This window comes from Brachyistius frenatus, unplaced genomic scaffold (assembly GCF_029030835.1).
Source record: "Brachyistius frenatus isolate BFR_SWC_R1_liver_20210118 unplaced genomic scaffold, ASM2903083v1 Contig_123, whole genome shotgun sequence".
Lineage (NCBI taxonomy): Eukaryota > Metazoa > Chordata > Actinopteri > Embiotocidae > Brachyistius > Brachyistius frenatus.
The window spans coordinates 971,800-984,368 of NW_027210722.1; the positions used below are offsets into that span (position 1 = coordinate 971,800).

General features: G+C 42.8%; 2 protein-coding genes across 2 annotated transcripts; one reads left to right on the forward strand and one right to left on the reverse strand.

Annotated features, from left to right (window-relative positions):
• Positions 1-1,001: 1,001 nt before the first annotated feature.
• pmm2 (phosphomannomutase 2) lies at positions 1,002-6,309 on the reverse strand. The gene is made up of 8 exons (XM_069713916.1): positions 6,088-6,309; positions 4,992-5,103; positions 4,781-4,857; positions 4,598-4,689; positions 4,321-4,420; positions 3,574-3,649; positions 3,319-3,434; positions 1,002-1,644 (listed from the first exon to the last, which is right to left on the reverse strand). The coding sequence occupies exons 1-8, from the start codon at positions 6,160-6,162 to the stop codon at positions 1,540-1,542; spliced, it is 753 nt and encodes a 250-aa protein (XP_069570017.1). The 5' UTR covers positions 6,163-6,309; the 3' UTR covers positions 1,002-1,539.
• Positions 6,310-9,651: 3,342 nt separating this feature from the next.
• Positions 9,652-12,393, forward strand: LOC138629869 (high mobility group protein B2-like). Its single transcript, XM_069713847.1, has 5 exons — positions 9,652-9,740; positions 10,608-10,767; positions 11,128-11,276; positions 11,359-11,533; positions 11,625-12,393. Exons 2-5 carry the CDS (start codon positions 10,621-10,623, stop codon positions 11,799-11,801), a joined length of 648 nt encoding a protein of 215 aa, XP_069569948.1. The 5' UTR covers positions 9,652-9,740; positions 10,608-10,620; the 3' UTR covers positions 11,802-12,393.
• The last annotated feature ends 176 nt before the right edge of the window (positions 12,394-12,569 follow it).

The window sequence follows — 12,569 nt, forward strand, 5'->3', positions numbered from 1 at the left end:
CGTTTTAAGACATGAAGCTCGGTCAGTTCAGAACATCTCAAATAAAAAACCTCTCCGAGGAGGAGGAAGACCAGCACTTCTTCTGCAGTCGTTCGTATGAACAATAAAAACCTTCAGAAAACCTGTGATGGAGTTAAAAAAAAAAAAAAAAAAAGCAGCCGGAGCTGCAACAGCTGTTGATACGTCGAGTCATCAGTTCAAATTTGAGCCTGATTCATAGATAAAGCGTTTACGAAGTGGAGTTTTAAACTTCACTTTCAGCTGTTTAAACTCACCGACGACCAGATGATAGAACCGGTATTAACATTAGTGCATTTATCCTAACATAGCGGCTAATGTTCGCCAATTTAGTAGTGAATATTAACATATTTAAGCTAACATAGCGGCTAATGTTCGCTTACTTAGGCCAATTTAGTAGTGAATGTTAACATATTTAAGCTAACATAGCGGCTAACATTAGCTTCTTTAGGCTAATGTCACGGCTAATGTTAGCTTATGTAGCAGCTAACATGATCTTGTTTAAACTAATGTAGCTGCTAACATTATCTTGTTTAGGCTAATGTAGCTGCTAACATGATCTTGTTTAGGCTAATGTAGCGGCTAACATTATCTTGTTTAAACTAATGTAGCTGCTAACATTATCTTGTTTAAACTAATGTAGCGGCTAACATGATCTTGTTGCTAACGTAGCGGCTAACATTATCTTGTTTAAACTAATGTAGCGGCTAACATGATCTTGTTTAAACTAATGTAGCTGCTAACATTATCTTGTTGCTAACGTAGCGGCTAACATGATCTTGTTTAAACTAATGTAGCGGCTAACATGATCTTGTTTAGGCTAATGTAGCGGCTAACATGATCTTGTTTAGGCTAATGTAGCGGCTAACATGCTCTCTTTCAGGCTGATGTAGCTCAATGTTATAGTTATATGTTTAATGTAATAGTCATGAAGATGGTTGGAGAATGACGAATGTCATCAAAGCAGAAGGAGTTGAAGGATGAATCTAAAAACGTCCTCACTACAGGAATCGATTTGTGATCTGCGTCCCTGCTTAAAAAAAAAATTGTTATTTTGAATACTTGAAGAATATTAAAGCAGAAGGTGAATTTAAAACAAATTTTTTTTTTGTTTGCTACATAAATCCATCTGTGTTATTTCATTGTTTTTGATCTCTTTAATTACAGTCTGTGGTTTGAGGCATAACGGAAGACAAACACCTCGACATGAAACCAAAGGTAGAAGACGTGATTACGAAACACTTTTTAATTTATCCTTCATACCTCATGATTCATTTGTTTCTGTGCCACTTTGAACTTCCCCGTCTGAACGCTGCCGTTTTAAGCGACCTTTCTTTCTCGCTCCCGCCCGCAGCAGCCGACTGCTGGTCTTCCCCCGAAGCGTCCACTTTAACTGCGGAGCGTCGCCGAGGAGTTGAAAGATCCCTCCGTCGGGCTACGAGTCGCTGACGCAGATCATCATTTATATCAGACCTCTCGCAGCGGCCTCGCAGAAGACGGCCTCGTTCAGTCCTCGGCTACTCACGAGAAGAAGAGCTGCCGACAGAGCTGCTGCGTCTCCTCCGGACAGGAAACCTCGTGGCCGACGGTTCGAGGGTCGCTGTAGATCTCGTAGTCGTTTCCTCCCTGACGCGAGCAAACACAAGACGCACGAGGTGAGCTGACAAAAAAAAAACCTGCTGCATGCTGGGAACTGGAGGTACGTGCGGTCTGTAAATATCATTCAAACAAGCTGAAACACGGCGCCGTTTGTTGTTCACTGTTAGGAGATGTATTTGTTAGATTTGAATGTGATGTGAATAATGATTTTTTTTTTTTTTTTTTTTTTTTTTGGCATCGTGTTGTTTTCTGAGCCAAAAAGCAGCTCAGGAATAAAGATGGATAGAAGAACGTGGCTTTGTCAGAAAAAAACTAAACAGCCCAGATATGGTCACCCCGACGGCTCCTGACAAATGTTGGGATAATATTTAATATTGTTGTTATGGTGCAGAAACGCATTGGAAAAGGAAAAAGGGAGGGAATTGTTTGCATATTGTCAAAATGCCACACATTGCCACAAAAAAAAAAAAAAAATGCAAAGACAGGCAGAGAAGGATGATTTCCTACATAAAAAGATTTGCCGCGCGTCATTTTTGTTGCCGACAGTCCGTCCTAAAGATCTGATCAGATGTGCAGCCTGAAAAAAAGACCAAGAGGAGGACGAAGCTCAGCGTGTTTCACTGCTTTCACTCCGACCTGCTCCGGAGGCGCGACGCCTCGTCCGGGGTTCGACCACCCACTGTGAGCGCTCTAACAGCAGCACAGCAGGAAACTCTCAGACCTCAAAAGAGTCATGAACAGATGAACAGCAGGCCGGCAGGACACACACACACACACACACACACACACACACACACACACACACACACACACACACACACACTCACACACACACACTCACACACACACACACACACACACACACACACACTCACACACTCACATATTCACACATTCTCACACACACACACACACACACACACACACACACACACACACACACACACACACACACACACACACACACACACACACACACACACACACACACACACACACACACACACACACACACACACACACACACACACTCACACATTCACATTCTCTCACACACACACACACACACACACTCACACTCACACACACTCACACTCACACATTCACACATTCTCTCTCACACACACACACACACACACACACACACACACACACACACACACACACACACACACACACACACACACACACACACTCACACATTCACACATTCTCTCTCACACACACACACACACACACACACACACACACACACACACACACACACACACACACACTCACACTCACACACACACACACACACACTCACACTCACACACACACACACACACACACACACACTCACACTCACACTCACACATAAAACCAACATTTACTACATCAGCCGCAGTTCCGACCGAGACCACAGAGCTCAAATCTGAAAACATGAGAACAGCATCGTGGTTTCAGCTCTAAAAATCTTATCTTTGTTTTGGATGATTTTTTTTTCTCTCTCACATTAAACCAGCCTTGTTCAAAAAACGCTCGGATGAATCGGGGAAACGCCTCGAAAGGAAGTTTTTTTTTTTTTTTTTTTTTCCCAACGGAGCCTCGTCAGCGTGATTTTAGGTCCTCCGTCGTCTATTGATGTTCTTCCTTTGTGAGAACTCGCACGTGGCCGTCGGCCTCATTGTGCCGCCCCGCGGTAGTTTGCATACTCACGGGTTTGGTCTTGTCTCCGAAGAAGTGAATGGTGGAGTAGTTGTCCTTCTCAATGATCCCCAGACAGTACCTCTTATCCCAGCCGTCAGGGAACACGTCAAAGCTGATCTGCCCTCCTGCGGGGACACAACCGGGTTGCAGGAACTGAATTTACATCACACTGAGGACAGATCTCTCACACGGCTCCTGATCACAGTTTGTCTTATGGATCAGCCGGCGAGAGCTGCACGTTGTTCCTGAACGCGGCCGACTTACCGATTGAGAACGACAATCCTCTCCCTTTGAATTCCTCCTTCAACACAGACACAAACTTCTCTCTGAATTTCTCTTTCTGGAAGAAACAAAGAGGGAAAAACTGTCAGCCGTTTTCTGTCACACTCACCCAACGATGCAGCGATTATCTTGAAAATCATGTTTATATGATGTTCCCGTTTTAAAAATGGTGAAAAGGGAAGAGAATAAAGTAAAATAACTTAAAACTTGACTGTAAATTATACATATAAAAAAAAAAATGTTAAAAGAAAAAATTACCAACAGCAAATTTTTTAAATTATGAACTTAAGAATGTTATGAAGTTATGAGTAGCTAAATGAACCATTTTAGATTTCATAAAATCTCTTTTTCAATGAGGATGCAGAATCAATCCAAAATTTCCAACAGCTTTCAAACTTTTCTGTTCAAGTCTTAAAAAACTAAAGTTAGTTTCTCCGTTGAAAAAATATCAGGGCTGTTTAGAAGATTTTAATAAACGCGTTAATTATCACACATCTAGCAGACACAGAGGAACAGATTTCCTCAGCTGAGAGAATGACGCTAAACCGAAACAAAGAGCTGAAAGGTGCTAAAGTGCTCTGGCGAGTGCAAAGCTAGCCTGGCCCATAGAAACACAGCATATGATATTAAATTATTGACGAGCGCAGCAGTAAGTGACGTGTTTCAGTGTGTGTGTGTGTGTGTGTGTGTGTGTGTGTGTGTGTGTGTGTGTGTGTGTGTGTGTGCTACCTGATCGAGCTCGTAAAACTCTTTCCTTTCCTCTTGCGAGCAGCTGCGTCCGATCGGGGAGACGTTCAACATCCCGTTACGAAATTCAATGAACGTGCCTCTGAGAAAAAAAAAACCCAACAACAACACACAGGAGAATTTAGTGCTAAACCAGATCAATATGATCAATACCAACAGCCGATACTCAACACAAAGTTTACGGCTTCCTTGTCCGAGAACCACAGAACCGTCGACCCAAACGACAGCTCGTAGTGAGCAGGAGATCTGGACTCTGTACCTCTTCTTGGGCAGCTTGATCTTGGCCATGTAGTTGAGGCAGAAGTTGATGAAATCTTGCAGCAGCTCTTCTCCCATGTGGGCCTGGATGGACTGCAAACAGGAAGCGGACACGGTAAACATCAGGTGGGGCGACGTCGTCGCGTGTCGGGTGCGTGTTTCCGACGCAGCACGCCAACCTTACCTGGATGGACAGCAGCTCTCCGTTCTTATAGGCCACCAGACCGTTCTCAGCAAACAAGTAGTCTACTTTATGGATCACTGCGCACATAAAGGAGGAGAAAGAAAAAACAAAACACCTGAGAAGACATATTACAGGTGCGATCGGTCTACAACGGAGGAACAGGTGTGTGTGTGTGTGTGTGTGTGTGTGTGTGTGTGTGTCAGACACTCACCGTCACTCCCCAGCTGCTCCTTGATCTTGATGAGGTCCGACCCTCCCACGACTCCGACTCGAACCCGAGTCTTCAGCTTTTCAAGGAACTCCGCCATGTCTGGAGTCACACACTGAAAACGCACACAGCCGTAAAAAATGTGTACTTACTACCTTATAGAAACCCTCACAAGCAGAACCTGCATTTTTTTTTTAATTTATTTATCTGAGAACTCATTATTAACAGCTCAATAAAAGTGTAAATAGTCAGAACTGTCTCCAGCTTCCTCTCAAATACAGCTCACTTTGCTTTTTTTTGTTTTGTTTCCTCTCTTTTAAAAGGGCTCCTAAAGTCACATGTTTACACAGTGGGGGGAGGGGGGGGCAAAAACTAAAATGCACACTTGTGCATTTATTTTCTTTCATGTTATGGTTCTGTGGTGAACTTTCATACTTTCTGAAATGGTTTTACTGCCTCACACGCAGATCTGACCAGATTTACGGACATTTACTTTCGTTAGCAAAATGCTAGCGGAACCGAACGGAAACACGGTTAGCATAGGCGTCGTTTGACCCAGTTGCGTTACTGTTGACCGCGAAAGGTGGGCTGTCAAACGCACAAGGCGACTATTGAGCACAAATGACCTGCAGCTTCACGGAATTTAAAGTTAAATGGAAAATTTTAGCAGCCGACTTTCAAAAACTACGCAAGTGTTACAGATATCGCGTTCCGTCAGGGACTTCCTGTTGTCGCTACGAGCTGGCAAACAATAGTTTCCTGGGTCTCTGCTGGGTTAGCAAAATCTGCAGCTTAAACTAACTGTACACTATTATCGATCGCTGTCGTATCGTTACTTACCATTTTGGGCAGTAACACTTCAGGGCTGGCTAAAGTATGGACTTTTATATACAGTCTGCGGGGCTGACGTCATAAGGCGGAACAAACATCATTTAGTTTCTGCGGAGGACATTATCGTTCGGAGGAACTACAAGAACAACGTGGAAGCGGATGTTGCACTGACAGAAAGTACCGTCATGTGTCCGTGCATGAAGTCAAGCGTGCCATTAGTTGCACACGCACGCGCACACACACACACACACACACATGAATTAACTACCTGTCTCGCAGCCGTGAGCGTGCCGTCCACATCAAAGAGGCAGAGCGTGCTCGTGTCCGCAGTAGCTTCACTCATCTCGTCTGCCCTGCTGTCTTGTCTCTCTCTGCTCCTCCCGGTGGACTCAGTCCTCGGTACCGGTGCCTCCCTCTGTGTCTGTCCCCGCAGGACAGTCCAGCTGAAGAACTTGCTCAGAACTACAATCACTGCTTCTTCCGAAAAAAAAAAAAAAACGTTTCTTCTTCTTCTTCTTCTTCTTTTTTTTTTTTTTCTTTAGACCGCGGGGGGTCGAGCTGCACTGCGCCCCCTGCTGGACCGGAATGTGAAGTCAAAATGAGACGTAAAACTAGGAATTGTTTGGGGGTTACTGACCCAAAAGAGAAAATAATCCCAATGCAGTCACCCCCACCCCCGCGCCCCCTCCACCAAGGGGTCAGAGATTGCGCTCTTATCAATTCACCCATTTCTTAATTTGACTAAAAATATAAAAATTCTCTTGGGTCCAGTTCAGTTTTGGTGTGAGCAAGACCACAGACTGTCAAGACATTGACTATTAACATTAACTATTAATTCGAGTAAATTTGCAACAAACCATTTACCCCCCAACAGAAGGCAAATTGTTGAGCTGAAGGTTTTCTTTGACATGTATGTCCCATCACCTCCCCCCCTCCACCCCCTACAGTCTGAATTCTATACATTCATGACCTACTGACAATTATTCTGAGTCCTGACCAGCAGCTCAGCCAAAATCACCCTCCATTCACTCCAACTGCTTACCCTAATTTACATTTAGTGTAAATCTCATCTGATTCCGTTTCACTGACCGACCACAGCGACACAGATTAGTGGGTATTCTTTGATTCACTAATTGTTTATTATACTAGCATTTACTATTTATATGGTTTATAATTTGTCCTACAGTCCTCATTATAGAAAGTTTAAATGTTTGTGTCATGGGGCTCCCTGGAGAGGGCCAATGAGCTAAACTGTTTCTTCAAAAGGTTTGACACACACACACACACACACACACACACACACACACACACACACACACACACACACACACACACACACACACACACACACACACACACACACACACACACACACACACACACACACACACACACACACACACACACACACACACACACACACACACACACACACACACACACACACACACACACTGCCTTCCCCCCTCTGTCCCCCCTGGTGAGCTGCATGGACACAGAGCCCTCAACTTCAAAGGGCTCTTCCACCATTGATGCTGATGGTGTACCATCAGGAGCAGGAGCAATTTAGGGTTCAGTGTCTTGCTCAAGGACAGTTAGGCATGTGGACAGGAGGAGCTGGGGATCGAACCACCAACCTTCTGATTAGTGTGGCAACCCACTCTACCGTCTGAGCTACAGCCCCCCCCTAAGCTCTGGGAGAGGAGGTGGACATGGTGGAGGAGTACAAGTACCTGGGTGTCTCCATCGACAGGGGATGAGTCGACTCTTTTTCTTGAGGAAACTTCGATCCTTCAATGTGTGCAGCAAGATGTTGGAGATGTTCTACCAGTCTGTTGTGGCCAGTGCTTTGTACTTCACTGTGGTCTGCTGGGGGTGGGGTGGGGTGGGGGGTGGGGGGCAGCATTGGAGCCGGGTTAAGAAGAAGAGTTAAGAAGGCCGGCTCCATCATTGGCTGCAAACTGGACAGCCTGGAAAAGGTGGTGGAGAGGAAGACGCTGAACAAACTATTATCCATATTGGATAATCCTGTCCACCCTCTCCACCACCTGCTGCAGGGACAGCGGAGCACGTTCTCCAATAGACTCCTCCAGCTCCGCTGTCACAAGGACAGATACAGGAGATCATTCCTGCCCGCTGCAATAAGACTGTACAATAACTCACCTCTGGCAAAATCCATCACTCACAACAATAACACCGTTGGTTGTCTGTTTTCTTGTTTGTTTAAATTTTTGCACTACTGTTTAGTTAGTTTTAATTTAATTTAATTATTCTATTTTATTTTATTGTATATACTGTGCATTTTTATATTTAATATTTTTTACTGTTGTTGTATTGCTTTCCTGTACCTATAATGCTGCTGTAGCAAAACAATTTCCCCTTGTGGGATTAATAAAGTAACTATCTATCTATCTACAGTCCTCATTATAGAAAGTTAAAACTTTTGTGTCAAAACCACATTGTATAATATCCAATGTAGCTGTTTTCACATTGACGTTTGCACTTTTTTCTCACACTATTAGATGTTTCATGTGCGTTCAGGGATTTGGATCTGGGTCTGGGTGATGCAGTCAGTTAACACTTTTGAATTTGTCAAAACGAGCACAGGCAGCTGTTAATTGTGCACCATGTTCTTGCAGCCAGTCGCCACTATTTCCTCCAAAACCTCTCCTGGTTTTAAAAGCTTCTGACTATCAGGAGTTATCTGTAATTGAAAAAAAAAAAAAAGTTGGTGTTAATATTTAATGTGCTTCCTGTTTGTGGTGTCCGTTGTTTAACACCCATCATTGAAAATGTACCAGCTTGTATGTGCATGTATGAGGAACCACTAGTGATCAGAACAAATCAGTGCAGTTGTACAATTTATTATTGCCATTTAAAAAAAAAAAAAAAAAAAAAAAAAAAAATTAAGCTTCTGTTTAAACCACATATAGCCTATTGCCCGTTTCTGCTTGATTTAAAATAATAATAAAAAAAAAATGATGAACAGGATATACTCATACACTTTGAAGAACTTTCCAAACAATGTTTACTTTTTTCCAATTGTACTTTTTCATGTCTATGAAATAAAACCATCACAAACTACTCATTTGTTTCGTATAGCATCTATTATTGCTAAAAAAAAAAAAAAAAAAAAAAAAAAAAAAAAAAAATCTTACTAATTGTTTTGATTTTGGTATATTATGAAATATAATGACTTTATTGAATTGATAAATCACAGGCTAATAGAGCAGCCATTCCTTTTTGTGTTTTTAGTATTTAATCAGTGCAGTAATATACTGTATGTATATTCAGACTGATATCATTATTTTTTCTGTTTTTAAACACGAGTAGGTACAAATGGCCTTTAAAGTTGTATTTTGAAAGGGAACTCAAAAGCCGGAAGTCTTCTTTTCATTTTCATGTCAGATTAGCAGTCGTTCGAGCCCGTTAAAAATCAAAAGAGCAGTTAAAAGGGTGTTATTACTGAACAAGGGCAGTTTGAGATGTGTCACTGCGGAGCGGGTTGTTGAACGAAACGACATAAAAGCGACTCTTTCGCTGCTCTTGAGTCTCATCTTGAAAACAAACGGTTAAAAACGGAGCCGAACCTGCGACAGACGAAGAAAGATATTTCTGACTGCCCAGCAAACAAAGGGGGTTTCGCGCCGTACGTTTAAACCCCCCGCGCAGCCAATCAGCGGACGGGAGACGCAAACAGACGTGAAGGTTTGACCTCAAATAATCCCACCAATCGCAGGCGCGGATCTGCCTCGTTCTCCTACGTTTAAATGTAAATGCGTAATTCTGACCAATCCGCGGACGGCGGGGAGGAGTTTTGGAACTAGTTCTAGTCAAGATAGTTGGGCCTCGCACACAGTGACAAAACAGTTGCGCGTTCTTCCTCATTCACTCGTTTACAACACGTCTTGGAGAGAACAGGTGAGACTTTACTGGGTTTAAAAAGGGGTGACGTTATTTTTCTGTAGAAAGTCAGGATTGTTTATTTTTTTATTTATTTTTTGGTAGTATGCTTCCGTGTGTACGACGGCCGTTCTTTTGTTTGTGCCGCATTATCAACTAAAACTCCCCTCGCGAACTAACTATACGGCTTCTAGTCGATTGTACCATAGTGTAAATCGAAAACTGCCTTTGTGAAGATATCCGTTGGCTTGTGGCTGTATTTCGGTTGTAACGGTGAAGTTTCGTGTCTCTTTTGGCACCAGGCGGTGTCCTCTATCTGTGTGCTCAAGTTAGTGCGCAACACGCTGGTCAAACGCCATTTGGCTCGGTAGCTTAGCCTGCTACACGACGGCAGCGTCCATGTTTTTTTTTTTTTTTTTTTTGTAGTTTGGATGAAGCCACCGTCTGGTTTAGACTCTCCCCGTGTTGGTTTTTTACCGCAGTTCAACGCAGATTAATGCCAACAGCCGTGTAAAAGCGAAGTGACTTGTCTAAGGTTGCTTTGTTGGCCAAGTTTTTGGCGCAGTTGGGGGTTTAGGCGGGAAGATCCAAAATGGAGTCTCGTCTTTTTGTCCCAGAGAGGCAGAAATCCGATTAGAGCCTTAAAACACCCCGGGGCGTCTGTTCGCCCTATTTGCGCCTCGGCAGTACTTCAATATTCGACAAATAATGTTGGAATATCTGCTCGGCTCGACGTTCATCTTATTAATATTTTTTACACTGTATTAAGTTATCGTGTTTGTGCCGTTAAAGTGGCACTAAATATATTCCGTCTGTTTCACGTGACGTGTTTCTGCCTTCTATTTTTTTTTTCCTCTTTTTTTTTTTTTCTTTGTTTTTTTAAAGAATAATCGCAACCATGACGAAGGATCCAAATAAGCCGAGAGGAAAAACCTCATCCTATGCCTACTTTGTCGCGACCTGCCGTGAGGAACACAAGAAGAAACACCCGGGGACCAGCGTGGGCTTTGCAGAGTTCTCCAAGAAGTGCTCTGAGCGATGGAGGGTAAGGAGGCCTCTGAAAATCACAGATCACATGACTCTGAAATTCATCTGCAGTTGGCACATTCAGGATTGGGCATTAAAATGTATTACCAAGGTTTCGCAGAACCATTAATACGGCATTTAGATTTGACTTTATTAATCCCAGAGTGGGGAGATGTGGTCATCGCAGCAGCAAAAAAAAACAAAAAAGTGCACACAATATGAAAATATGTATAAGAAATAAGATGCATTTATGATTATTATTATAATACAAAATTATTATTTTAGAATAAATACACATGCACAAAAATAAATATATTTATTTATAATACATTTTTAGCCAGTTTCCTGAACTAAGTGATTTTTCTTTTTTCTTTTGCAGACCATGTCAGCCAGGGAGAAAGTGAAGTTTGAGGACATGGCCAAGACCGACAAGGTTCGCTACGACAGAGAGATGAAGACGTACATCCCTCCTAAAGGTGCCAGGAAGACCAAGAAGAAGAAGGACCCCAACGCCCCCAAAAGGCCGCCGTAAGTCTAAAAACGTGCTCGGAAATCATTTATTTTTATGGTGCTTTTATGTCGCTAACCCATCCCCCTCTTTTCTCTCCAGCTCTGCCTTCTTCGTGTTCTGCTCAGACCACCGTCCCAGGATCAAGGAGGAGAACCCCGGCATCTCCATCGGCGACATCGCCAAGAAGCTGGGCGAGCTGTGGTCCACACAGGGCGCCAAAGACAAGGCGCCATACGAGGCTAAGGCTGGGAAGCTGAAGGAAAAATATGAGAAGGTACGTTGCTTGATGTATTTGTATAATTAAAATAAAAAAAAATTAAAAAAAAAAAGCTCAGTCGTGCTAAGATGTGTTTCTCCTCCTCCAGGAAGTCGCTGCCTACAAAGCCAAATGTGGTACAGGGAAGGGTGAATCCGGGAAGAAGGGTGGCCCCGGCCGGCCCACCGCCAAGAAGGCAGCGCCAGCTGACGACGATGATGATGATGACGACGATGAAGAGGACGAGGAGGAGGATGATGATGATGATGATGAGGATGATGACTAAGTGGTTGCTGTGTTAAAGGATGTGAAGTTTGCGATGCATTGTTCAGCTTAACTCCTGTTTGTTTTTGTTCTGTTGTGTGGATGATTCCATCAGTATAGCCTGCTGTCCCTGTTGGTCTGCCTCTGTAGGACCAGACCTCTGTTCCTTTCTCCAATTCAGGGATTTAGTTTTTATTGTCACTTAGTCCCCAGCCCTCGTTTTTATGTTTTGTTTTTTTTTTTTTTTAATTTGAAAGCTTTTTTTTTTTTTTTTTTTTTTTTTCTGCTGAACTCTGGTTTATTACATCTTAGATCCTCGTCGCTATTTAAACGGGCAGACAAACATTTCCTGTGATGAAACGAAGGACTGAAACTCCTGTGTAGGCAGTGAACAGCAGCAAGCTGGTTTTCCTTTTATAAAACATTAAAAAAAAATATTGTTTCTGGAAGCACTGCTTATGTTTTCCGTTCTAGTGGTGCGGTTTCTTCACTGTCATTTTACTACCAGGATTTATCTGTAGTTTGATTAAAAATGTTTGCAGCCATTTTTAATGTGGAACTTTGAAAAACTTGTAGAATGGATTTTCTTTTTGTAATAAAATTTTGTATATTGATTAGAACTGTGTGGACAGTTGGATATGTGAAGCATTAAACGGTCTGTCTGTGAGGAGTTAAATATTTGTAAGGTGAATCTGTTTGCTGGGTTGTAAAGCTGTAATCACTCAATACTAGTACAGCTCCACATTTACACAACGGCATCACTGCAGTTAGCCTTGAAAACTGATTCAGG

Excerpts from the sequence above, each read along its gene's own strand:
- pmm2 (XM_069713916.1), bottom strand. The coding sequence starts at position 6,162 with ATGAGTGAAGCTACTGCGGACACGAGCACGCTCTGCCTCTTTGATGTG. Across the intron at positions 4,690-4,780 it reads GAGAGCTGCTGTCCATCCAG|TCCATCCAGGCCCACATGGG; the intron begins GTAAGGTTGGCG and ends TCCTGTTTGCAG. Across the intron at positions 1,645-3,318 it reads TCGGAGACAAGACCAAACCC|GGAGGAAACGACTACGAGAT; the intron begins GTGAGTATGCAA and ends TGCTCGCGTCAG.
- LOC138629869 (XM_069713847.1), top strand. The coding sequence starts at position 10,621 with ATGACGAAGGATCCAAATAAGCCGAGAGGAAAAACCTCATCCTATGCC. Across the intron at positions 11,277-11,358 it reads AACGCCCCCAAAAGGCCGCC|CTCTGCCTTCTTCGTGTTCT; the intron begins GTAAGTCTAAAA and ends TTTTCTCTCCAG. Across the intron at positions 11,534-11,624 it reads TGAAGGAAAAATATGAGAAG|GAAGTCGCTGCCTACAAAGC; the intron begins GTACGTTGCTTG and ends CTCCTCCTCCAG.